General features: G+C 44.4%; 1 protein-coding gene across 1 annotated transcript in view; it reads right to left on the bottom strand.

The window, feature by feature from the left end:
• The window catches only part of GLB1 (galactosidase beta 1), an 85,775-nt gene that overhangs the window by 45,177 nt on the left and 15,204 nt on the right, over window positions 1–25,394 (bottom strand). The window contains exons 2-9 of the mRNA XM_055321211.1: window positions 17,519–17,688; window positions 15,882–16,032; window positions 15,263–15,323; window positions 13,190–13,284; window positions 6,566–6,746; window positions 3,886–3,944; window positions 2,511–2,632; window positions 2,389–2,429 (exon numbers count right to left, since the gene is read on the bottom strand). Coding sequence (XP_055177186.1) covers window positions 2,389–2,429; window positions 2,511–2,632; window positions 3,886–3,944; window positions 6,566–6,746; window positions 13,190–13,284; window positions 15,263–15,323; window positions 15,882–16,032; window positions 17,519–17,688 — 880 coding nt within the window. The remainder of the gene's footprint in view (window positions 1–2,388; window positions 2,430–2,510; window positions 2,633–3,885; window positions 3,945–6,565; window positions 6,747–13,189; window positions 13,285–15,262; window positions 15,324–15,881; window positions 16,033–17,518; window positions 17,689–25,394) is intronic.

The following is a 25,394-nucleotide window of genomic DNA, read 5'->3' as shown; positions in this document are numbered from 1 at the left end:
TTTGTTTTTGTTTTTTGTCTCATTGCTCTCCTCTTGGATCTGGCCCAAGGAGCAGCTGCTAAGAAGCACAGACTGGCCCTCCCCCATCTCCCCAAAGAGACCAAGCACTAGGGCAGGTCAGAGAGGCCCACAGGCACAGGAAGGGCCGGGGCAGGGGGCTTCAGGATGCAAGAGGTCATCCAAGGGCAGTGACCAGCCTTTCCAAGGCCCACGTTCCAGGCCAGCCCTGTCCCCTGCAAACTGAAAGGGAAATGTGGACTTTTTTGTTCCCTGCTTTTCTTATCTGTAAAATAGATCCATAATCTCTGGCACAGATGAGACTGCTATGAGGACAAAATGGGAAAACAGGCAGAAACGAGATTTTTACTGTTTATGGCAGGGTCAGGAGCAAGGCAACGGACTAAGGACAACTGCCATTTTGAGTGCTTGTTTTTACATATCTAAATTTTTAAAAAGAAGAATGTTTTAAGTAAAATAATGCAAGATAAAAAATTATATCAGGAACTGTAAAATTTCCCCCCAAAATGAGTCTTTATTCCTGGATCAGATGCTTGGCACAATTCCATGAATGGAAGGTAGGTAGAATCCTTATCTACAGAATGAAAAGAGCATCACAAAGTCTTAACTTTTTAATGAGAAGATAGACACACAGACATGATCTGAAACTTCAGAGAGCAGCCCTGGCATACTATGATCTTTTAAGAAGTGACATTTGAGTTTTGCAATATCTCATTTCTTGGCTCTAATAATAGTGATAATATCAGTAACACTTGTACCAAAGTCTTCTCCTCACCCATCCCATTCTGCACAAAAGAGAGCAGTTCATTAGAAGCTGGTAGTTTCCAATGACAGATCCTAGGAGACTCAGGCCCAAATTAAGTTCCCAAAACTCAGCGTTGAGAGTTGTCCTCAACGACTCAGAGAGAAAAATGTGGAGAGGGTGAGCAATGAGCCTGAGGAAAAAAACTAATATAGCACGATTGTCTGCAAAAATCAAGGGTCAGGAAGAGAATTTTGTCATAATTTTTCTTATTAAAAAAATAAAAAGAGAAAGGCCATATAGGAATTGAAAATGGTACAGTCATTTTGAGAAATACCACAGCAGTTCCTCAAATGCTAAACATAGGATTAGTTATACCATATGATCCAGCAATTTTGTTCTTAGGTATATACCCAGAAGAACTCAAATGAAGATTCAAATGAATACTTACATGTTAGTGTTCATAGCAACATTATTTATAAGGGCCAAAAAGTGGAAGCAACTCAAATGTCCAGCAATTGACAAATGGATAAGAAAAATGTTATATATCCACACAATAGAATATTATTCATCAGTAAAAAAATAATAATAATAAAGTACTGACACATCCTATAGCGTGGATGGACCCAGAAAAGATTACACTAAATGACAGAATCCAATCACAAAAGATCACATATAGTATGATTCTGTTTATAAGAAATATCCAGAATAGGCAAATCCATAAAGACAGAGAATACAAACTAGTGGTTGCTAAGGGCTGGGAGGAGGGAAAGTGGGCAGTTTGTCTGGTAAGGGGTTTCTTTCTTTTTTTTTTTAATTTTATTTATTTATTCATGAGACACACACACACACACACACACACACACAGAGGCAGAGACACAGGTGGAGGGAGAAACAGATCCATGCAGGAAGCCTGACATGAGACTCTATATCTGGCTGAAGGCGGTGCTAAACCGCTGAGCCACCCCAGCTGCCCCTGGTAAGGTCTTTCTTTTTGGGGTAGTGAAAATGCACTGGAATTGGATGTTGGTAATGGTTGCACAACTTTGTGACCACTAAATCGTACACTTTAAAATTATGATTTTTGTGATATGTGAATTATATCTCAACAAAACAAAATGTTAAAAAAAAAAAAAAGATCACAGCAGAATACATGAACAAGTAAGCTATCACCAGAGACTATGGGACCTGCCCAGCTACCTGGTTTAAAACAATAAGGTTTCTGGGGTGCCTGGCTGGCTCAGTCAGAAGAGTGTGTGACTCTTGATCTTAAGGTTGTGAATTTAAGCCCCACCCTGGAGGTAGAGAGGACTAAAAAAAATTAAGCAAACCTTAAAAAAATTTAAAAAATTATGTTTCTAAGTGTACAAGTTATGTTCCTTAAAAATCTTTTTTATGATATAAAAAATTATATGGGCAGTTTTTATAATACTAGGAAATTTAGGAGTAAACAAAAATAGAAAATAAAAATTGTCTATAGGTACTCTGTACCCCCAAGTCAAGCACCAGAAACATGCTAGCATATGCTTTCACATGTTAAATTGTTCTTACCATTCCTTTTTTTTTTTCACACTGTCACAATTAATTTATTGAAATTTTATAAAAACTCAGCCAAGTGGTGTTCTTACCATTCCAATAGGCAAAATTGGTCCCACCTATGAACATGTACCTACAAGGAAACAAGAGAACATATTTCACTGTGAGCCCACAGCTGTGGAGGGTACCCTCTGTTCTAGCAATTAGCACTCACAAGTTCACATTTGCCCCACGGGCAAGTATATCATGGAGGGAGGAAGCCACCACTTCAGTCCTCACTGTTGAGTGTGGCTGGCCCCAATGATCCAACCAGCCGGTATAGAATTCAGAATTCACCTAAAAAAGAGGAAAGGACATGGAGCTCAGGATGGATTTATGACCTTCCGAAGCTGCCACTTCCCTGTAACCATCACCTTACCAACACTACTGAAGGAAGGATGGGTGGAGAGCGGTGTATCTGTACATTTACTGCCTAACCCAAAGCTGGAGGACCAATGAGAGATTCTAGTAACAGCACTGCCCAGAATCACTTTTTAGGCACCAACAATACAGGTATTCCTGAAAAGCTGTACCTGCCACAAAATTTTGTTAGCCAAATCCTACTTTAAATAAGGCAGGGAAGTTTGTTGGGCAAAAGAATTGGGTGGCAAAATATTTTAATGAAATGATCAGATCTAAGTTCACCCTTTGTGTCAATCCATCTCAGGTTGGCTTAAAGTGAAGTGGACTGTCCAAGTACTCAGCAAAGCAGGCCTCAAGTACTTCATGTTTCTCTTGAGCATTATGTTGCCACAACCTTCATCTAGAGAAGGAAGAAGAAATCTGGACATGTTCTGGGGCCTTCTTGTCTCAGGGTCTCAAAAATAGCTCCATCCAGAGTCTGTGAATGCAGGTTCTGCACTGCCAACCAAGAAGAAAAGGCATGGGACCTCAGCCCTCAAACTGTGCCAAGAAACAACAGGAGCAAGTATAGAGAAGGGAAGAGCAGAGAGCGAAGGGCTGAAGGACTATACAGATCTTCCTGGACTTTGTCATCATCTCCTCCTTCGGGCTGCCTGTCCAGCATGCCAGAGAGCCTGTGCTCACCTGGCTGCCTGTCAGAAATGCAGAACCTCAGGCCCCACCTTGGGCCTAGTAGGTCATAGTCTGCATTTTACCAAGATTCCCGTGGGATTCATAAGTGCAATAAAGATGGATAAGCTCTGTCACAAGGAGCTCTCAAGAAACACAGTGCTGAGCTCAGATTCTGGCACTGCCACTCACCAGCTGTGTCACCCTGGGTCAGTGACACATTCTCTGAGCGTTGGCGAAAATGGAGTCAATGATACTACCTGTGAGAGTTATCATCAAGGCCAAAGGGGATGAAGCATGCAAGAGCACAGCCTGATTCATGGCAGGACTGTCACATTTGTCCCCATCTGTTCCACTCCAGCACAGGGCCGCAGTTTCCAGTAAGAGCATGGCTGTGTACAGAGGGCAATGCGCCCGCAATCCCATCAGCTGCTGACCCCACGGCTAGAAAAAGTAAGGACCTACCCCCTTAGTGCAAACAACCACATCTCAACCCACACTTCACCCCCAATTCTCACCAATGGTCCTTTGGGCTCACTCTTTCTCTGGATTTGGAAAGCAGCAGTGATGTTGGCACCTGGAAATTATGAGAGTGAGAAAAGGTCAGTTATGGGAATGATAAGAAGTAGAAAGAGTTCTTCATAGATCTTCAGCCTGAAGCCCCACCTTCCCCCACATGCCTGTGGGGACACTTCTGAGCCAGCTGTCGGCTGCACCTTGGCCAGCCATCTGATGATGCATGGGGGCCATGGAGCACTGCTTCTTCCCTGAGCCATCTCCCTGGCCTCTCCTGACTGCACTGCCTCTGGAGATCATGTCATAGGCTTGGCTCCACCAAGTTTCCCCACGGCCTGGACATGTGTTTTGTGTTCTCTTTTCACATGGACATTGGAGCTAGATGTTCCCTATAGGACGGGTTTGCTTTGAAGACACTTCTTTGCAGCCTGGGCCGCACCACACGCACAATACTGCCCAGTAATTAACAAAGCAAAGGGAAGGACATGGTCTAATGGTGTTGACACCTCAATAACAGCATATACTCTGATTTTGAATTTGTACATCATGAGCCATTCCAGGCTATGTGCCCTTTTTAAATAGTCATCAGGACGCCTGTGTGTGGGCTTGCTCCTGGTGTCTTCTTTCTCCCCCTTCCCTTTCTAAAGGGAATGAACCTCTCCTCTCCTTCAGTGACAGAGCAACCATGGGTAGCGTTTCTCTGACCAGGGCAGGAGAGACCCTGGCCCCAAGCTTCACGATCCACTTCCCACAACAGGTACCCAGAGTGGAAATGATAGCAGCCAAGACCTCCAAATAACCCCTTGCTCTCTGTAAGCCCAGATTTCAAGAGAGAACATACTCATCAGGAGTGAAATCTCATTTATTTCATGGCTGTAAATGTCTCACTATTAAGCATCAGGTGGCATTCAGATCTCTCACCTCTGTTCTCATGGGCTTCCTCCTGTGACCTGACCCTGGGCACTGCCTCCATCCCACATACACGAATGAAGCTGCCATGAGCCCCACCTGCCTCGAGTACATGGGCCTTCTAGTGGTCTATCCTTCAAGCCAGTGCTGTAGCCACTGTGCAATCACCCCCACACTCACATAGTGCTGACAACAAACTCGGAATAACCTTCACAATGTTTCTCCCAACCAAAAAATACTGTGCTTCTTCATCACTGTGATGGGAAGCGTGCCAAAGCAGGAGGAAACCAGCATGCCACTTCCTTTGCTGCTCTTTGTAGACAAGTTATTTCATCACCTAATGCTCTCAGCAATGCTCTATGTTTCTAGAAACACTCCATTCACTTAAAGCCAGTTCTCTTCTTTTTTGCCAATGTAGAGGAATCTCTTTAAAAATGCAACTTCATGGGGTACCTGGGTAGCTCAGTTGGCTAAGCATCTGCCTTTGGCTCAGGTCATGATTCCAGGGCCTGGGATCGAGTCCCACATTGGGCTTCCTGCTCTGCGGGGAGCCTGCTTCTCCCTCTCCCTCTCCCTCTCCCTCTCCTGCTCCCCTTGCTTGTGCTCGCTCACTCTCTGGCAAATAAATAAATAAAATCCTTAAAAAACATAAATAAAAATGCAACTTCAGTTCTAGGTACATCCTCCTCAAGAAAAAGCCACTATTGGGTGTGCAATGTGGGTGGAGTGTCTCATACCTCAGCCAGGAAGGCATTGGGGTCTTTATGCTACTTGAAGAGTTAACATTTATTTTGAAATAATTTCAAACTTATAGAAGAGTTGTGAGAATAGGACAAAGAACTCATGCTCCTAAAGAACCAAGATTCCCAAATTGTTAATATTATGCTACATTTGCTTTATCAGGTTCTCTCTCTGAATACACTTATTTTTTTCTGAACCATTTATGAGTAAGTTGCAGACATGATGACCCCTAAATATTCCAGTGCACATTCCCTGTGTTTAAATAAACACAATTATATAAAAAAAAAAACCAGGAAATTAACATGGATACAATCCTATTACATAATCTACAGAATTGATTTAAAAAATTCTATTGTCCCAATAATGTCCTTCATAGCATGGAAAGGTAGAAAGCAAGCAAAAAATTCCAATCTAGGATCCTTTACAGGAGCACATGCTGCCTGTAGGCATCATGTCCTTTATGAAAGCTGCTCTCAAAACATTTGTTACAGCTTGGAGCTTCCTGGCCATGCTGTCCGCCCCCAGAACTTATATGTGTGGAGCCTCTGCAGCATACACAGCACTAACCAGTCAGGGAAGACAACTTATGTGGCACCTACCAAACCACCTGCAGGCCGTCATGGTTCACAGTGTTGAGTTCCACAGAAAGAGAACGGAAGTGTAGGGAAGTTCCCTGCACTCCAGGACGGACAGGTCCACACTACCCGGCCAGCAGGTGACCTGAGGTGACAGCCCTGAAAGGCAACTGCTTCAGGCAGAGCTCCTGGCACCAGCCCTAGGAGACAGGGCTCCAGGCGAGCTCACCAGCGCTAAGAATGGAGCTCTTGCCTTAAAGGGTAGATGAGCTTAAATAAAATCTGTGCAGTAGAGGAGCGGTTTATTCACGATTCCACTTTACTTGTTACTTGGTAAAGTTTGAGAAATCTCGTTTAATTTACCCCCTTAAAACCCAGCTGCCCAGAGTGATTGACGGAGTTACCTGCCCATGCCTGCATGGCCTGAGCGGGGTTTTCTGTGATCACAAACACCAACCTGGTCCAAAGTCCACTGTGGCATAGAGGCCCTGCAGAGCCCCGCACTGCAGAAACTTTTCATTTGCCCCATCAGTGGTGAACAGAAGTACATCATTGCCCAGGTGGTGGTGGAAGAGCTTCTGCAGGAAACGCAGGTAGTCATAATCGCAGGTAAAGTAGCTGCCATATTCATTTTCAACCTGCAAATTAAAAAAGAGACAGGGAGATCAGGAGGGCCCAATATACTCATTCTCATGCAAGCTTTTGTTTGCAGACAATACCTGAGCATGTGTGAGACAAGGCCCAAAGATTGCCAAAAATATTTCCTACACTTGATCCTCAAGGCTCATTTTTCAAAGAGCAACTCAGCATAAAAATTTACTTTCTACTACTTCCCGCTCCACCAAAGTAGGAAAATCAAAACCCACCATGTCACCTTTGGGTTGCAGTGATGTTCTACTCTGTACTGAATCATAGATACTTTAAATGTCACGTAAATAAGAACTTCCCATGGTAAGATATTAGAAAATGGGGGGAAATGCAAAGAAAATAGGAAAATTGTGTGTTAATTCTATTACCCAGAAATAAGCGCTGTAAGCATTCTGGCTTAGTATTTTTTTTTTTAAGATTTTACTTATTTATTTGAGAGAGAGAGAGAGAGAGAGAATGAGAGAGAGAAGCAGACCCCCCCCCCCCCCCCCCCCCGGGGAAGAAGCCAGATCCCAGGGCCCAATCCCAGGACCCTGAGATCATGACCTGAGCCAAAGGCTGACACTTAACCCACTGAGCCACCCAGGCGCCCCCTGGCTTAGTCTTCCAGATTTACACACATACATACATCCTAAAGTCATTGTTCTCTGTTCTCAAAACTGGTATCATATTACTTGCACCAGGTATAGCATTAGTTTTGCACCTTGACACATTATGCAAAATGTCCACAGGAACAACGAGGGCAAATGCTGGATAAAGATTTACCATCATTTACTGATCTACTGTCAAACAGGGCATTTCTCCTTTTGTACTTGATCACCAGTGTTCAGTCTGTGTTCAATAGCATCAGTGGTTTTCAACCAGGGGTTATTTTTCCCCCCAGGGAACGTATGACAATGTCTGCGGATATTTTTGGTTGTCACAACCCGGGGCGGGGAGGGTGGGGAGGGTGTGCTGCTGGCACCCTAGTGGGTAGAGGGGCCAAGGGATGCTTCTAAACATCCTATTTGTCAGCCTCCACAACAAAGAATTATGGCAAAAGTCTTTTTTTTTTTTTTTTATGGCAAAAGTCTTGAGGGTGGGAGACTCTGCTCTGAGGCATATATTCTTGATGGGGGAGGACAGCAGGCCCAAGGAAGTGAAAATTGATTCTCTCTCTTTTTTAAAGATTTTATTTATTTCTTCATTTGAGACACAAAGAGAGGCAGGGACACAGGCAGAGGGAGAAGCAGGCTCCATGCAGGGAGCCCAATGCGGGACTCAATCCCAGGACCCCGGGATCACAACCTGAGCCAAAGGCAGACACTCAACCGCTGAGCCACCCAGGTGCCCCAAAATGGATTCTTACAGGAGAAAAGAATAGCTTACTCTTTTTTTATCTGTAAAGCAGAGACATACAGTAGGTGGGAGGTATCAAAATTTCGTGGGAAGACAGAAGAAAATGTCTAAGGAGGCTCTTTAGGGGTAACAATGAAATAAAGGTTAAGGAACATTCCTCTAATGCAACAAAACAAGTGACCTTTAACTCTACCTAATACATCAAGGAATCTCAGAGGTATAACATTGAGAGAAGGAAGCACTGCATTGAGAAATACAGCCAATGTTTCCCCCCACAGAAAATTCACAATAGTCACAACCAAACTATAAAGTCTGGGTACAGGATCCCTGGGTGGCGCAGCGGTTTGGCGCTTGCCTTTGGCCCAGGGCGCGATCCTGGAGACCCGGGATCGAATCCCACGTCGGGCTCCCGGTGCATGGAGCCTGCTTCTCCCTCTGCCTATGTCTCTGCCTCTCTCTCTCTATCTCTCTGTGACTATCATAAATAAATAAAAATTAAAAAAAATAAAAAAAAAAAACAAAACATAAGCACAAGAAATCATGAGCCACCCCCCCCCACCATCCCCACCCCCGCCAAAAGAGGCACCTGGCCTGATGGTGACTGGGGGAGATGAGTGAGGAAGCTTCCCTGGAGGGGCTGCCCAAGGTAGCTCTAGAGGGAAAGGAAATGATTCAGGGAAGAGGACAGGCAGAGAGGACTCCTGCAACAGGTGGCCTGTTTCTCCTAAATGGCCAGTAGCTTCGTGTGGCCTGTGGACAGTCAGGGAACAGGCATGGGGCAGTGAAGGATGGAGATGAGCTAACTGCCACCATCATTCTCTGCACAGTACTGCTGCCCAAATAGTTTAATGAATGATGGTTTTCCCGGAGAGAGGGGATCCCTTTGATAATACTTTCATGTTACAGGTTCAAGAAGCAAAACAGACGGTAGCTAGTATGTCCAGCACTAAGAGCTTCACTGGTCATGAAACCACCTTGAAAAAGGAGCAGACTTTCTCACACTCACACAGAGCACAAAACATCCCTGGAGCAACTGCTCCTGACACTTTGATTGGTCCCACAGGGGTCGCTGTAGGAATAATTGGAAGCAATGCTAAGAAAAGCTTTGCAAATACCGGCAAGATACTTTCCTCCTCATTTTCTTTTTTTCCCTTCTTTTCATAAGATCTACTTAAATGGCCATGTGTTCCTTTGTCATTTGGCCATCCAGAAGTTCAGAGCTAGTTCCAGGGCCAGTTCTAGCAAGTAGGTGGGCCTGGGGCCTCCGATCCTTGTGTTCCTTTCTGCCTACCACCACATCCCAACCCAAAGCTCATTTAGGGTCACTGATTTTTTTTGAGTTAACTACCCATTATCAGGATTATTATTACTACCCATTATCATGATTGTACTTTAAAATATACAGGCTTGCAATAAATGCATAAACACAATTGGGCTAGGTTTTTAGAAAAAAAGGTCCACATTTGCACGGCAGCTCAGAGCTGTGGTCACGGGCACAGGCTTCGGAAGCCCAACTGTCCACATGCAAGTGCCAGCTCTGCATTTCTCAACCGTGGGGCTCCACCTATGAAACAGCTCCATCTGTGGGAAGCCCATGAGCTGCCCTCATTGGGCTGTTATGAGGATTAACTGAGTCAACCTGTGAATCCCTGGCACCCAGTAAGTGCCCAAAAAGCTAGCAACTCAGAGCATGCTCACATTCCATGTTCAAGTCAGTTAGAGAGAAACAGAGGTGGTGCATAGACAGGGAAGGTGAGAGGAACAACACACAGATGAGGGCTTGGAGGACTCACAGACAAAGGCATAGTGAGATTCAGAGGAATGCTTGATTTTTCTAGAGTAAGGGGTCAGTCAACCTTTTCAGTAAAGGACCATAGAGTAAATATTTTAAGCTTTGTGGCCACATGTCTCTCTGCACTGCTGAACTCTGCTACTGATGTGCAAAAGCAGCCACAGATCACACACGAACAGCTGGACATGGCTAGGTGCCAACATCCCTTTATTTACAAAAACAGGCCGTTGGGGCACCTGGGTGGCTCAGTGGTTGAGCATCTACCTTCAGCTCACGGTGTGATCCTGGCATCCCCACAGGGAGCCTGCTTCTCCCTCTACGTCTCTGCCTCTCTCTGTGTGTCTCTCATGAACAAACAAATAAAATCTTTAAAACAAAAAACAAAAAAGCAGGCCACCATGGGTCCTTGTTATAGAGTCACCATCTCATCCTGTAAGCTCCTTAATGAAGCAACAAGGCACTGTGGACTTCTAAAGTTGGTGATCTCACACAACACCAGGTAGAAGCAGGGCTGTTACCTCATGACAAATACCCTATAAATTGGATGAAGCCAAGTTGTGGGTGAAAGGTCCCCACTCCTAATTATTGTCACCTTGGCTATTAATAGGCATTTGTGGCTTTCCTTATTTTAGGTGTGGTCTTGGTAAAAATGGAGATAAATATCCACATAGGCAAAACAGCTTAGGTGGTGCTGGTTTAGCTAATCCTTCCAGAAGAGAAGACTTGCATATATGGCTGAATCACGGTCCAGGCTGGGCTCTCTGCACCTCTAAGATAGCAATCTCATTGGTACCCTGCCTGTGGACACATGGGCAGGGTCTCTTCAAACTCTCCAGGCACCCAGACAGAGCACCAACACTGTGAACAGAGTAAAGCCATCACTTTGCCCTAGGCCTGAATGAAGACAGAGACAGAAGAAAGCTCTGCATACCAAAATACTGTCTACCAACACCAACTCTCTAACCTATCGGATTCTATTCCATCCCAGAACTGCTTGGTAAGCGTGTGAGGCATACCCATGTGTGGCGTGACCTTGTGGCTTCCAGCCACACACATGGGGAGCAGGGAGACATCTGTGGTCAGAGGTGAAAGCAAACAGACTGCCCTAAGTACCTCACAAACGGAGGCACCAACAGAGGTTCTGAGAGTCACGTGGATGCCAAGTACGACAACTGGGAAGGCTTCCAGACAGAGTGCCTAAGTGGACTGCAACTTAAATGCCAAGAGGCCACCATGAATTTGGTATACAGTACAAAGAATTTTTAATGATATGAAAAAATGCTTATGACATAAGACTAAAGTAAGAGAAGTCAGATAAGGGATGCCTGGGTGGCTCAGTGGTTGAGCATCTACCTTTGGGTCAGGGTGTGATCCTGGGGTTCTGGGATCAAATCCTGTATTGGGCTCCATGCAGGGAGCCTGCTTCTCTCTCTGCCTATGTCTCTGCCTCTGTCTATTGTGAATAAATAAATAAAATCTTTAAAAAAAAAAGAAAAGTCAGATAAGAAACTAGTCATACAGTTTAAACTGACTATAAAAAAGAAATTTTTTAGAGGATCCCTGGGTGGCTCAACGGTTTCACGCCTGCCTTTGGCCCAGGGTGTGATCCTGGAGTCCCAGGATCAGGTCCCGTGTCGGACTCCCGGCATGGAGCCTGCTTCTCCCTCTGCCTGTGTCTGCCTCTCTCTCTCTCTCTCTCTATGTCTATCATAAATAAATAAAAATAAATCTTAAAAAAAAAAGAAATTTTTTAAAGTCATGGAAAAGAATTCAAAGAAATCTCTCCAAAATACAAAGAGCTTTGCTTCTGGCTCCTGACATTTAAGTGACAATTATGGTTTTTCTGTTTTCTTATATTTTTTTGTACTTCCCATACTTACTTGTTTATTTAGGAATCAAGGGGCAAATGGGCAAACAGCTGGAGGTTTGAGAGGTGGAGGAGGAGGGGGAGGAGGAGGCTGAGTCCCCTGGGAGGACCCACAGTCAAGTTTAGGTCAGCCTAGGCTGCCAAGGATGCATACAAGAAACGCCCCCATTGCAGCCAACTTTGTACTCCTCTGTGGAGTTCATATCTGATTATACATTTTATGGCATTTCTAAAACCAAAAGGTAAGAAAAGTTGTGACCAAAATTAAAAGGGAGTTGGAAAGAAGCAGAGACTAAAAAATGAGAAAGACTAAAGAAAAGCTGAGGTTAAGAGAAAGGAAGAAGACCCAGTCATGCAAAGACACAGTCAAGTGGCAGCCTTGAAATCTTCGTACAGAAAAATGGGCTCCTCTGAGCTTAACCAGTACAGACTCAAGACAGGTGGAGGAGCAAAAAAAAAAAAAAAAAAAAAAAGACAGGTGGAGGAGCATTCAGCGCTACCTGGACATCCCTCAGGAGCAGCAACCTGGCCTCTCTTCCCCGTGCAGTGTCGGAATGGTCACTCTGGCCAGGCCTGCCTTCTCCTTGCTTCATTCAACCTACACCTGCAGAGCAAGAAAGTGCCCATGCTCCCTTTCCACAGTGACCATGCCTATGACTGTCCATAACAGTGTTCATAAGAAGGAAATCTTGCCCACGCTTCTGTAGGGACTGCCACACTGCCACCCTTTGTTGTTTCAGGATGCAGCCAGTTTTACATGTATTCCTTGGCAAGTGACTAGTGAGCATCATTTAATGTTTTACCTATGTAATTCGGCAAACACCACAAATTGTTGCACGTCAAGTGTCCCAATTTTTCATGTGGAAAATACTTGGCACATGATATACCCCACAACTTACCAGTCTTTGCAGAGCAAAGAACAGATGGAAGAAGGAGAGTGGGGGCAGGAAGCAGGAGAGGAACCATGGTGGCCCCAATTCACCACATCCTCTTTCCTTCCTAGCATGAACTGACAGCCTAACCAGTGCAGACACCAAAGCATTTCAATCTGTTCTGCATCCCTGCAGCCAGAGGCAACACGGTACTAGAGAAAGAAGACACAGGCCACAGGATCAGTGGACCTACAGTGCCATCCTGATTCTGCCATCTGCAGCTGGGTGTCCTTGGCCAAGTCACTCAACCTCTTTGAAGTTCTTCTTTTAAAAGAGACGGTGGTTGGAATAATTGAATAGCACCAATAGGGCAGTCAGCACATTCTGGTATACAGCAGGCATTCAAATGATAATGCCTCCCCAAAATGCAACTTAAATAAAATCACAAGCTGTGGCATTGCCTCGTAAAGAAACAGACTTATAAAGCTCATATCTGCATCACTCTTGGATATACTGAAGATGGATGGAAGCCTTCCCCTACTACCTGCTCATGTCTGAGGTTACCTGCATGGTTATAATCGGCCCTCCGTTCTGATAGAGGAGAGGCTTCATCTTGGGCAGGAGGACTCCCAACCACTTGTCCACAGCTGCAAGGTAATCTGCAAAACAAGACAGGTTTAACTCCATTCCACATCCTTCTGTGCAAACAGACACAAGGCTGCCCTGGAGCTGGCAACTGAGACCAGGATATGCTGGATTCAGCAACTACCTGAAATGCAGTAGCTGCATGCACTACAATCTGATAGAATTGTCCTGCAAAGAGCCATCTCCTCAATGAGCTCTCAGCGGACAAAGCAGTATGCACGCTATCTGTTCCCACTACTATACACCAAGCCTGGAGCGCAGAAGGCATCCAGCCCATGTTTGTTGAATGAAGAAAAGAGTGCCTGAATGGTGTGTCTTTCTCTCTGTCATAGAAGGATGGGTTGTTTTTCCCTTTTAATTAATTAATTAATTAATTAAATTCAATTTAGCTAACATATAGTGTATTATTAGTTTCAGAGGTAGAATTCAGTGAGTCATCAATTGCATATAATACCTGGTGTTCATTATATCACATGCCCTCCTTAATGCCCATCACCAGTTACCCCATCCCATCATGCACTTCCACTTCAGCAATCCAGTTTGTTTCCTAGAATTAAGTTTTGTGATTTGTCTCCCTCTCTGTTTTCATCTTATTTTTCCTTTCCTCCCCCTATGTTCATGTGTTTTGTTTCTTAAATTCCACATATGAGTTAAATCATGGGGTATTTGTCTTTCTCTGACTAACTTATTTCGTTTAGCCTAACACCCTCTGGTTCCATCCACATGATTGCAAATGGCAAGATTTCATCCTTTTTGATGGATGAGTAATATTTCATTGTGTGTGTGTGTGTGTGTGTGTGTGTGTGTGTGTGTGTGTATACCACCTCTTCTTTATCCATTCATCTGTTGATGGACATCTGGGCTCTTTCCATAGTTTGGTATTGTAGACATAGCTGCTATAAACACTGGGGTGCATGTACCTCTTTGGATCACTGTTTCTCCAAAGAAGACATGCAAATGGCTAATGGACACATGAAAAGATGTTCAACATCGCTCGGCATCAGGAAAATATATGCCTAAACCACAATGAGATACCACTTCATACCAGTCAAGAGTGGCTAAAATTAACCACTCAGGAAACAACAGATGATGGTGAGGATGTGGAGAAAGGGGAACCCTCCTACACTGTTGATGGGAATGCAAGCTGATGCCACCACTCAAGAACAGCATGAGGTTCCTCAAAAAGTTAAAAATAGAACTACCCTACGACCTAGCAATTGCACTACTAGGTATTTTTCCTTTTTATTTCTTTTCTTTTTAAAATTAAGTTCTAATATATTATATATTTACATTGACAAATTATATATCTACATTGAAGTACATATTTTGTAAAGTTGCCATAAGAATGAAATGAGATAACACATGTGGAAACTCAATAATGTATTAAGAGTGGAAAACAGGAGGGTCATATCCTAAGAAGGAAGTATATGTAGAGCATAGTACACTGGCCATTTGCACAATAAATTTAATCAATGTTAGCTGCTCCTATGACCATCTCCAACACTAGCATCACCAAGAGAAACTGAAGTCTTCTGAAGACAGAAATGCAGCTAAATGAGATCTCTGATCAATCAGGGTTTACAGCCAAAATAACTTCCAGTTGTTTAAAAAGACAAGAAAATGACATAATTTACAGATAACTCTGTAAAAGCAGACAAATGAATTGCCATTTTGATTAGCTAGATGCTATCACCAGTCATGTAATTTATTGAGAAAGTAGGAAGAGAAAGCATTAAAGTCAGTTGGTAAACCACAAACAGGGCCCAATGCCAGTTCAAAGGTACTGGTTTATCAGCAAGATCTGGTCAAATAGTTCAAGTGAGCCTTATTTCCTACATATTGAGTGTTTGCAGTGGACAGTGATTAATACAGTTCCAGTAAGCTTTCAGAGGTGTTTGTACAGAAGCACCCCAGCCTTCAAAATACCTGATGCTTCTGAATAAAATGTCAAAAGACATTATAAATTCTCTCAAGACATCTGTAACAACTTACCTGGATCAGAAGAACGGAGAACAATAGATTCTTTTAATAATAGCCAAGCAGGTAATCCTCCCTACAATGGGGGTGGCGGGCGAAAAGAAGAAGACAGGAGTCATTATAAGGTCTCATGGTGGGGGTGGGGAAAGGACTTACTCTCAGCAGTGAGGAAAAAGGAGGAAAGCTTCATGGAGGAGGGGTATTCGAACTGGGCTTTCTGGTTTATAACTTTCAAGGAGATAAGAAATTATAACACACTGAAAGTCAGATGACTTCACATGAATGCAATGTTTGAAGAATCAGAGCCTTTACAAAGATCATTCCAATTAACTTCACAACTACCCCATGAGGCAGACAGCCCATACCATGAACTGCTTTTTACAACGGGGAAAGTGACCTATGTGAGTGAGCACAGAGAGAAGAACACAGGCCTTCTGACCCTCACCGGTTCCTCTCTGCTGAGGCACCTCCTAGGGTAAGGGTCACCTGTGCAGGCTACAGTCACAGGCTCAGTGTTATCTGGAATTAGAGACTTATTTAAACTGCTCTAGCTTACTGTCCCCCAGATTCCTGCCCATCAGCCCACCCCCGTCAGGGGCACCAGCCAGGTAGAGCCTGGCCCAGCCATACTCACCATGTCCCACTCTGCACAGATATAGGGTCCCGGCCTCAGGATGACCAGCAGTCCCAGCTCATGGGCCAGCTTAATAAAATATTCCACATCCTGCTCCCCAGAAAACTGGTACTGTCCTGGCTGGGGCTCGTGAAAGTTCCAGGGCACGTACCTGCCAAGACATACACAGTCCCTTCTTGGAAATAAGTAAAAAATCCAGATGTCCTGTGTGAATTTCTGAACTGGCAGTAGAAGTGTCAACCCTCAGACACTCACACGGCTCCCTCTGGCAGGCCTCTGGGAAGCAGGCCTTGTCTCGAGTTTTCTCAGTGGTTATGAAAATGAACCAAACTTGGTGGGGGACACTTTCAAGTTTACGACCCACCAAGAATGCCTATTCCTATTTAATGACTTAAAAAACCCACAGAATCACACAAACATGAATTACTACTATGTAAAGGTTATGTGTGCCTGTGGAAGGTCCAGGAAAATGAAAATATCTATGCTAAGGCAATAAGAGGGATACTTATTTTTTGGAAAATGTTTTTTTAAGAATAATTTTAAAAACTCCTAACCCCTGTGTCTTCCTGCAAAAGATTTTGTCAGGAGGTAAAGCAACAAAACACTTTTAACAGTTCCCCTGGCTGCCTTTAGCAGAGGCCACAAATTGAAATAGGAAGCCACCCAGTGTGCCATCACAAAGCTCTTTTGGGTGACCCCACAGCTTTGGGGCTCTCTGGGACAGGCAGCCTCTGTTCAAACACAGGTGGGTCCTGGGTGCCCTTGGAATCTTCCTCTGCACTTCTCATCCCTTATCTTGAAGAGGCTATCAGCAATCCTCATCAGTAGTGCAAAAAACAGAGCAGCCAGTCACCCCAACTCCCCCCCCCCCCCAATTAGTCACCTCACAACAGCAGGAGAGATGAGGAGAGATAGTTATTGAGGTCATTCTGAAACTCCAGGCTAGAGTTACCCCACAGAACCACAAAGAGTAACTGGGTTTCAGGAATCTACCAAACGGGGCACATGCCCCCAAGAGCTGGGAGATGCCATGGCTGCCTACAAACTTTCAAATTCTAGAGAGACCTCTGGCCAAACATAGGCACTCGGGGAAATTTCAGCTTCACCAGCTGTAAACGGGAATGAAGAAACAGCATCCTTCATGTAAAGTGCCCTGTACACAGTAAATGCTCAATCACCAGTATTCCCCTTTGCCTTTTAAAAATGTATTTATTTATTTGATTATTTATTTATTTATTTACTTATTTATTCATTCATTCATTCATGAGAGAGAGAGAGAGGCAGAGACACAGGCAGAGGGAGAAGCAGGCTCCTCGTGGGGAGCCTAATGCAGGACTCAATCCCGGGACCCTAGGCTCACGACCTGAGCTGAAGGCAGGTCCTCTACCACTGTGCCACCTGGTGTCCCTCTGCTTTGCCTTTTTAAGCTGATATTCATTTTATGATTTCCAGTGACAAAGTTCATGATCGGAAGATGGGCCAACGGAACTCATGCAAAGCCCCTCCCAGAGCACCAGGTTACGCTGTGTCCTGTCCTGAGGAATGAGACAGCGAGCTGCACTGAGGGATCCAGCTGCTCTCTCTCTCCAGGTATGGGTGTCTAGGCCCAGGTGAGAGCCCAGCGCCCTCTTACTTACGTCTGGATGGCATTCAGCCCAGCCATCTTCATCTTCAGCAGCCGGTCCTTCCAGTAGAAGCGGGGCACGCGGGAATAGTGAATGCTTCCTGAAATGTAGCGGAAGGGCTGGCCGTCCTTCAGGAAGCGGTTGTGGCTGTAGTCAATTGTGAATGTCCTCTGGGAAGCATTCTGCAGAGCAAGGATGGGACCACATGAGAACTCCATCTTCTGCATTTCAGAAGCAGACTTCCTGACTAGGGCAAGTGGTTCCCTGCCTATTTCATTTGTGGAATATGCAGATGGAGTTAATGCCTGGCTTCAGGGCTATAAAACAAACCATGGCTCGGTCACTGGCTAATGCACTCAGACAACAGAAATCATTGGGGAGGACCATGTGCAGCAGGATTCCAAAGGGTTTGCGTTCCAGAGGCCAGCAGTAATCTGACCATGGGCAGCTGAGACACAGAACTTCTATTCCCAAAGAGAAAACCCTCCTCGAGGTGACTCCTTCCTTGGTACAGCAAAGCCCAGTGTGTTGGGAATAGAATACATATGTACACACCCTCCCTCCCTGGCTGTGACTTGCTGGAGCATGGGATGTACCTCAACAGTAATGTCATTGGGCTGAAAGCAACCGATGAGAAGTCTGAAGTCCTGGCTGGTGCTCTAAATCCCGCAGTGACTAGGCACATACCTTCTCTAACCCTGTGTCTCTGCTTCCATAAAATGCAGGATGTCAGACTAAATGAACTTTAAGGCAGAATTTTAAGGCTGCATCCCAATTTGTGAATCACGAACCTCATTCAGGTGATGACTGGCACTTAAAAAGTTTTTTGATCAGCACTTTTTCACTTATTTATTTTTGCTTATTTATTTTTGAAGATTTTATTTATTTACTCATGAGACACACACAGAGAGAGGCAGAGACACAGGCAGAGGGAGAAGCGGGCTCCATGCGGGGAGCTCAATGCAGGACCTGATCCCAGGACCCCAGGATCACGAGCTGGAGGCAGACGCTCAACTGCTGAGCCACCGAAATGCCCAGATCAGCACTTTCTTAAATAAAAGAGAATAGAAAATATCAGGGTCTTTTATTGTACACAGTAAAGACAAGTATTAATTAGTGAAACTTTTGTTTTATATACATATATAAAATTGCATTTGATGTATGTCTCCCTGGGCTGCAATGAAAGGCATATTTCTAGCAAAATCAAAAAATCTAGGCAAATCAAATTTCGAGAAACACTGGGGATCAGTTCAGAAGCTAAAATGCTAGGTTTTGAAAGGGAAGCCGATGGTTAGGTAGAATGGAACACTGCCCTCTAGTGGATGGAAAAAGGCAGTGAGGGGTCACAGGTGCCAACAGGACCACAGCCTTAAAAAAAACCAATTAATTGCTGTCCTCCATTGTTGGTAAGATTCCTTGTGCAGCTTTACGCTTTTTTAAAAAAAGCTTTTTTCATAGCAGCACCACAGTCCATAAAAGCTTTGGAGGCTTCCCTTGAAGCCATATCTGGAAGCAACTGTAAGATCATGAGTCCTAGATCACACTTGGCCTGAAATCCAATTAGGGAATTAAAGCACTGTGATGGAAAGTTCGACAACATAGAGTAGATTGCTCAGGGGAAAATGGAAAGCTTTACTGCATGTGAGCTCATCTCAATAAAGCTAATCAGAAAGCAAACAAGCAAGCAAGAATCATTTCCAAAAAAAAAAAAAGGTCAGAGTGTCAATCTAATATCACTTTATTGTTCTAATAAACAAGGCTTTAACTGCAATTCAAAGGCAAGAAACTCCTGAAGAAGCTCACAAAACATATAAAAGTTACTTATATCAGATAGCCCACTTGTCTAGAGGAGGGGGCACAGAGGAGCTGATGAGGTTGCTGAGAAATGATCTTCGCAGACAATGGACTCTGGCCTTCATTCCACTCAGCAGAGCACCATACCTACATTCAAACAACCCCAGAATCCAGCACAAATATCTCCCTACCGTCAAATATTACCAACCACCTACTATGTGCTGAATAATAATTAGAGGGAGCCACACAGATGTGGCCACAGCCTACATGAAGCTTCCATATGGCTTGGAACAGACCAGGTGTCAACATCGTGAGGCCCAGATGGTAAAGTGAGGATAAGATCATCATGTTGCACACCTTTAGTATTAGCTATCAATTATACCTCCATAAAGCTGGGGTCAGAGTTAGAGTGGAATGCTGCAGTGTGTAATAGATGGCATGTAACCCGGGAGTAGGGCATGAGGACAAATTTCCCAGAGGGAGGAACTCTGGCTCTCAACTTTGGCCACACATCAGAATCACCTGTGCAAACTTCTAAAAATAGCAAAGCCAGGCCTCACCCCCAGACATACAGATTTTAATTGATCTTGGGTGGAGGCATCAGCATTTCTTAAAACTGCCCAGATGATGATGTAATGTACAGCCAGGGTTGGGAACTACTGGTTCCAGCTAAGCCCTAGGATGAGGAGGAGTTAGGCAAGAGGAAGGACACAGGCAGAGGAGACAGTGTATGGGAAGCAGAGAAGGAACCCTGGAACCTCAGTACAGACAGTGCATGGCAGGGAGCTGAAGTGAAGATGGGCAGGGACCAGGCCAAATGAGCCCCGATGTCTACATTCATGGGCCTGGGCCAAGAGCCATGGGCCATGGAGAGCAACTTAGAAGACCATGTGAAAACATGTGTTTTCAAATGTTTGGCACTCTCGCCTTTTCCTGAAGTGGCAAAAAGGAAGCTGAGGCATGGACCATGGTGGCGGCAGTGAGGTGGGCAGTGGACAAGGAGGTGGAACCTACAGGACCAGGGGGTAGTTAGATGTAGGACACAGGTGCTAACCTCAACAGGCTCCCACTGGCCTCGCTGGAAAAATTGGGGGCATTTAAAAAAAAAGAAAGAGGCTTAAAAGAAGTATCACCTAGGAGAAAATAAAGACTGTGTGGATATTAACACCTGTGAGTTACACGTACGTGATTCCTCTGCTCACTGTCAGCCTCTTAAAAATGGAACAGGCAGGGATCCCTGAGTGGCGCAGCAGTTTGGCGCCTGCCTTTGGCCCAGGGCGCGATCCTGGAGACCTGGGCTCCCGGTGCATGGAGCCTGCTTCTCCCTCTGCCCATGTCTCTGCCTCTCTCTCTCTCTCTCTGTGACTATCATAAATAAATAAATTTAAAAAAATAAAAAAAATGGAACAGGCAGACATTATGTTCTTTATGTTGTGATTCAAAAGGAAGTACAGCCCCACCTAGAAGCAGTCCCCATTACTGAACAGGAACCTCAACTGAACCTTAACTACTGACAGCACAATGAAGCAAAATATGCCAAATTCAAAACGTGGGACATTCTAGAAGTCCAATGATAGAGTTGCTTCAAGAGATTGATGGCACTAAAATCAAACAAAATAAAGAGTATTGTCATAAAATAAAAGAGAACTTAAATGGCATATGACCTAATGCAACATGGGAACCTGGTTTGGATGCTGATTCTAATGAACTGCAAAAAACCCCAATGTTGAGACAGGGAAAATCTGAAAACAGAACAGGTATTATGTGGAATTAAAAGAATTACTGTTCATTCTGTTGGGTAAAACAATGGCATGGTGATTACACAAAAGAAGAAAAAAGTTCTCATCAGTTAAAGATACATACATGGCAATTTTTAAAAAAGATTTTATTTATTCATGAAAGACACAGAGAAGCAGAGATACAGGCAGAGGGAGAAGCAGGCTCCTTGTAGGGAGCCCCATCGGGGACCCTATCACGACCTGAGCCAAAGGTAGACACTCAACCACTGAACCACCCAGGTGCCCCACATACATGGCTATTTATGGGTGGAATGACACAATCTCTGAGGTTACTACAGATGAAAAAGAAAAAGAGCAAACAAAAGAACAGAGGGCACATAAAGCAAAGGTGATCATTGTGGAAGCTGGGTATTCTCTCTTTGTTCGCTTGTGTGTTTGTTTTAATTGTAACACTGGTTAAACCAAATTGCACTTCAAAATAAAGTCGTTTTTTTTTTTTGGTTATAAGAAAAATATGTTCATGAAAAGAGTTGTAACAAATGTCTACAGCAGCTTTGTTCATAATTGCCTAAAACTGGAAGCAAGCAAATGTCAACAAGAGAAAGGATATGCAAACTTTGGCGTGTTCATATAACGGAATACTTCTCAGCAATGAAACAGAACTACTCATGCTGCCAATAATATGGATAAATCTCAGAAGAATCATACTGAGTGAAAGAAGCCCTACACAAAAGGTCCATACTGTATGAGCCCATTTATATGAAGTTCTAGAACAGGCAAATCTAATCTATGGTGGGAAGAAAAATCAGAGTAGTTGTTGCCTTTCGGAGGGGGAGGCAGAGATTGCTTGGTAAGGAACATAAGGGAACTTCCTAGGGTAATGGTAATCTACCTGAATAAGAGTTTCGATTATACAAATATGTACATTTCTCAATTCTCATCAAATGGTACCCTTGAGATTTATAAATTTCATTTATGTAATATTTATCTTAAAAGGGGAAAAAAGGGCTATAAACAAATATTCACCTCTAATTAATGATATAGGACATGCTGAAATACTTGGAGGGGAAAGTACAGTAATGCTTGCAACTTACTTTGGAATACATCCAAAAAACAAGATGAATGGATGGATGGATGGATGGATAGAGGGATAGATAGTAATATGCTAATGGTAGAATATGGATGGTGAGCATAAAATTCTTTCAACTCTATGTGTGAAAATTTTTCCTAATAAAATGTGGACACAAAAAAAGTGGCGGGGGGGGGATTGGGGAAAGGTGTTCAAAAGGTACAAACTTCCAGTTAAAAGATAAATAAGCACTAGAGATGAAATGTACACCATGGTGACTATAGTTAGCACTGCTACGTGATACACTGGAAAGTTGTTAAGAAGGGTAAATCCTGGGATCCCTGGGTGGCGCAGCGGTTTGGCGCCTGCCTTTGGCCCAGGGCGCGATCTTGGAGACCCAGAATCGAATCCCACGTCAGGCTCCCGGTGCATGGAGCCTGCTTCTCCCTCTGCCTGTGTCTCTGCCTCTCTCTCTCTCTCTGTGTGACTATCACAAATAAATAAACAAAATCTTGAAAAAATAAACAATTTAAAAAAAAAAAAGAAGGGTAAATCCTAGGGGTGCCTGGGTGGCTCAGTTGGCTGAGCATCCAACTCTTGGTTTTGGCTTAGGTCTGATCTCAGGTCCAGGGATTGAGCCCTGAGTAAGGCTCGGCGCTCTGCACAGAGTCTGCTTGTCCCTCTCCCACTGCTCCTTCCCCCCTTTCATATTTATGTAAATTTTCTAAAATATTTTATTTATTTATTCATGAGACACACAGAAAGAGGCAGAGACACAGGGAGAGGGAGAAGCGGGCTCCCTGCAGGGAGCCTGACGCACGGGACTCGATTCCCAGACTGGGATCAGGCACTGAAATGAAGGCAGATGCTCAACCACTGAGCCACCCAGGTGTCCCTATTTACTTATTTAAAAGAGAGAGAGAGAGAGAGCGCACATGTGCACGAGCAGGGGGAGAAGGAGAAGCAGACTCTCTGCTGAGCAGGGAGCCCGATGCAGGGCTCAATCCCAGGATCCTGAGATCATGAACTGAGCTGAAAGCAGCCCCTTAACTGACTGAGCCACCCAGGCACCCCTCATACATAAATAAAATTTTTAAAAAATGAAAAAAAGAAGGTAAATTCTATAAGTTCTTATTGCAAAGAGAAAATTGTTTTCCTTTCTTCTTCTTTCCTTTCCATTGTATCTATATGAGAAGATTGACTTTAGCTGAACATACTGTGGTGACCATTTCACAATATATGCAAATCAAAACATCATGCCATACACCTTAAATTCATACAATGATGAGAGTCATTTGTCAGTAAAACTGGAAAAATAAATATAAATAAATAAAATTAAAAGGTGACTGATGAGGAGCATCTGGGTGGTGCAGTTGGTTGAGCAACAGACTCTTGATTTTGGCTCACGTCATGATCTCAGGGTCATGAGACTGAGCCCTGCATCAGGCTCAGTGGGGAGTCTGCTTAAGATTCTCTCCCTCTGGGGATCCCTGGGTGGCGCAGCGGTTTGGCACCTGCCTTTGGCCCAGGGCGCGGTCCTGGAGACCCGGGATCGAATCCCACGTCGGGCTCCCGGTGCATGGAGCCTGCTTCTCCCTCTGCCTGTGTCTCTGCCTCTCTCTCTCTCTGTGTGTGACTATCATAAATAGATAAAAATTAAAAAAAAAGATTCTCTCCCTCTCCCTCTGTTCCTTCCCCTGCTTGTGTGAGCACTCCCTCTCTAAAAATAAATAAATAAATATTTTTTAAAAAGTGGACTGATGAAATAAATTATGGTCTCTATAGTAAGGGCAGTGTACATGAATGTATGTATACACACATGATGAAGTACTATGCAGCTTCTGAGACTAAGGAGATGCTCTTGTCCTTGCAGAAAGATCTTCAATACATAACGAGGAAAAAGAGAAGGCTGAGAAGTGTTTTTAAGGCATACCTCTGTGAGCTGCAGCCCTTGTGGACAGTCGTGTGCGAGCTCAGTATACTCTGTGCTGACAGCATCTTAGCTCAGACCCACACCTTGGGACTTTGCGCCTCTCTGTCCCACTACAGGAGCCTGCTGACCCAGGGATCCAGGAGTGCTGGGGTGCCCATGCCCATCAGGGCAACCCTCAACCAATGAGGGTGGATAATTGCATCTTTCCAGCAGACAATGCAGGAGATGTTCTGTGGACCTTCCAGGAGATCCTGGCAGAATTTTGGCCCTGCTGCCAGAGCAAGAACCATGATACATCCTTCTACAGACTTCTGCTTCTTTCCACCTGTCCCTTGTGCCTGCATTCTTAGATCACTTCTCAGATCCCTTGCACTCAAGCCCTTGTTTCATGTTTTGCTTCTAAAAGAACCCAAATAAAGACAATGGGTATCAGCAGATCCTCAGGATGTGAGCCTATACATGAATTTCTCATGTCAATCAAACAACAAGAACCCTATAATTAGTGTTAAGTGGGTGGTGATACTCTGCATTATGCAAATATGAATTCTAAGGTCCCTCCTCTGCTGGACTGGGAGGAGGTATAGGCAGAAGGGGAGGAGTTGGCATCTGCATTAGCTCTACCCCTGGAATGGGGTGGGGTGGTAGTAGGTACTGGTAATCATAAGGATTGTGAGGCTGGCTGATCTTTAAAAATATTTTATTTATTAATTCATGAGAGACACAGAGAGAGAAGCAGAAACACAGGTAGAGGGAGAAGCAGGCTCCCTGCGAGGAGCCCAATGCAGGACTTGATCCCAGGACTCAAGGATCATGACTTGAGCCAAAGGCAGATGCTCAACCACTAAGCCACCCAGGTGCCCAGAGGTTGGCTGATTTTCATTAACAGCTTTGGAAGCTTGGAAGAAAGATTGCCTGATGTGCTCAAGTCAGCCATCCACTCCAGGCATTTTGTGATGCCAGAGGCTTTATGGCCATATCTAAAGAGATTATGTCTGCAGCTATGTCTCCCAGCTGCAGGCATCAGGAAGCTGCCTGATGGAGCTGCTCAGGACTGGGCACACTGGGAGAGGACCCTGAGGGGCAGAATGTAAGGCTGGATGGAGGGAAGTGTCCTGACAATCTCCCGTGACCTGTGAGTTACCATCTTGATAAAGGTACCTTAACCTAGTTCCTAAGCTGTTGGAACCAGACATGATATTGGCCTACAGGAAACGAGGTGGAGATGCCAGGATGGGCTTCACATCCTGTGGAACGTGTGAGATGTTTCAAAGAGATGGGAACACAAAAATGGTGATCAAACAACCCACCATCTGATGATATTCCCCAGGACAGGCCAGAGAACACTCCCTTCAG

This window comes from Nyctereutes procyonoides, unplaced genomic scaffold (assembly GCF_905146905.1).
Source record: "Nyctereutes procyonoides isolate TBG_1078 unplaced genomic scaffold, NYPRO_anot_genome, whole genome shotgun sequence".
Classification (NCBI taxonomy): domain Eukaryota; kingdom Metazoa; phylum Chordata; class Mammalia; order Carnivora; family Canidae; genus Nyctereutes; species Nyctereutes procyonoides.
This window is presented reverse-complemented; position numbering and strand designations above follow the sequence as displayed.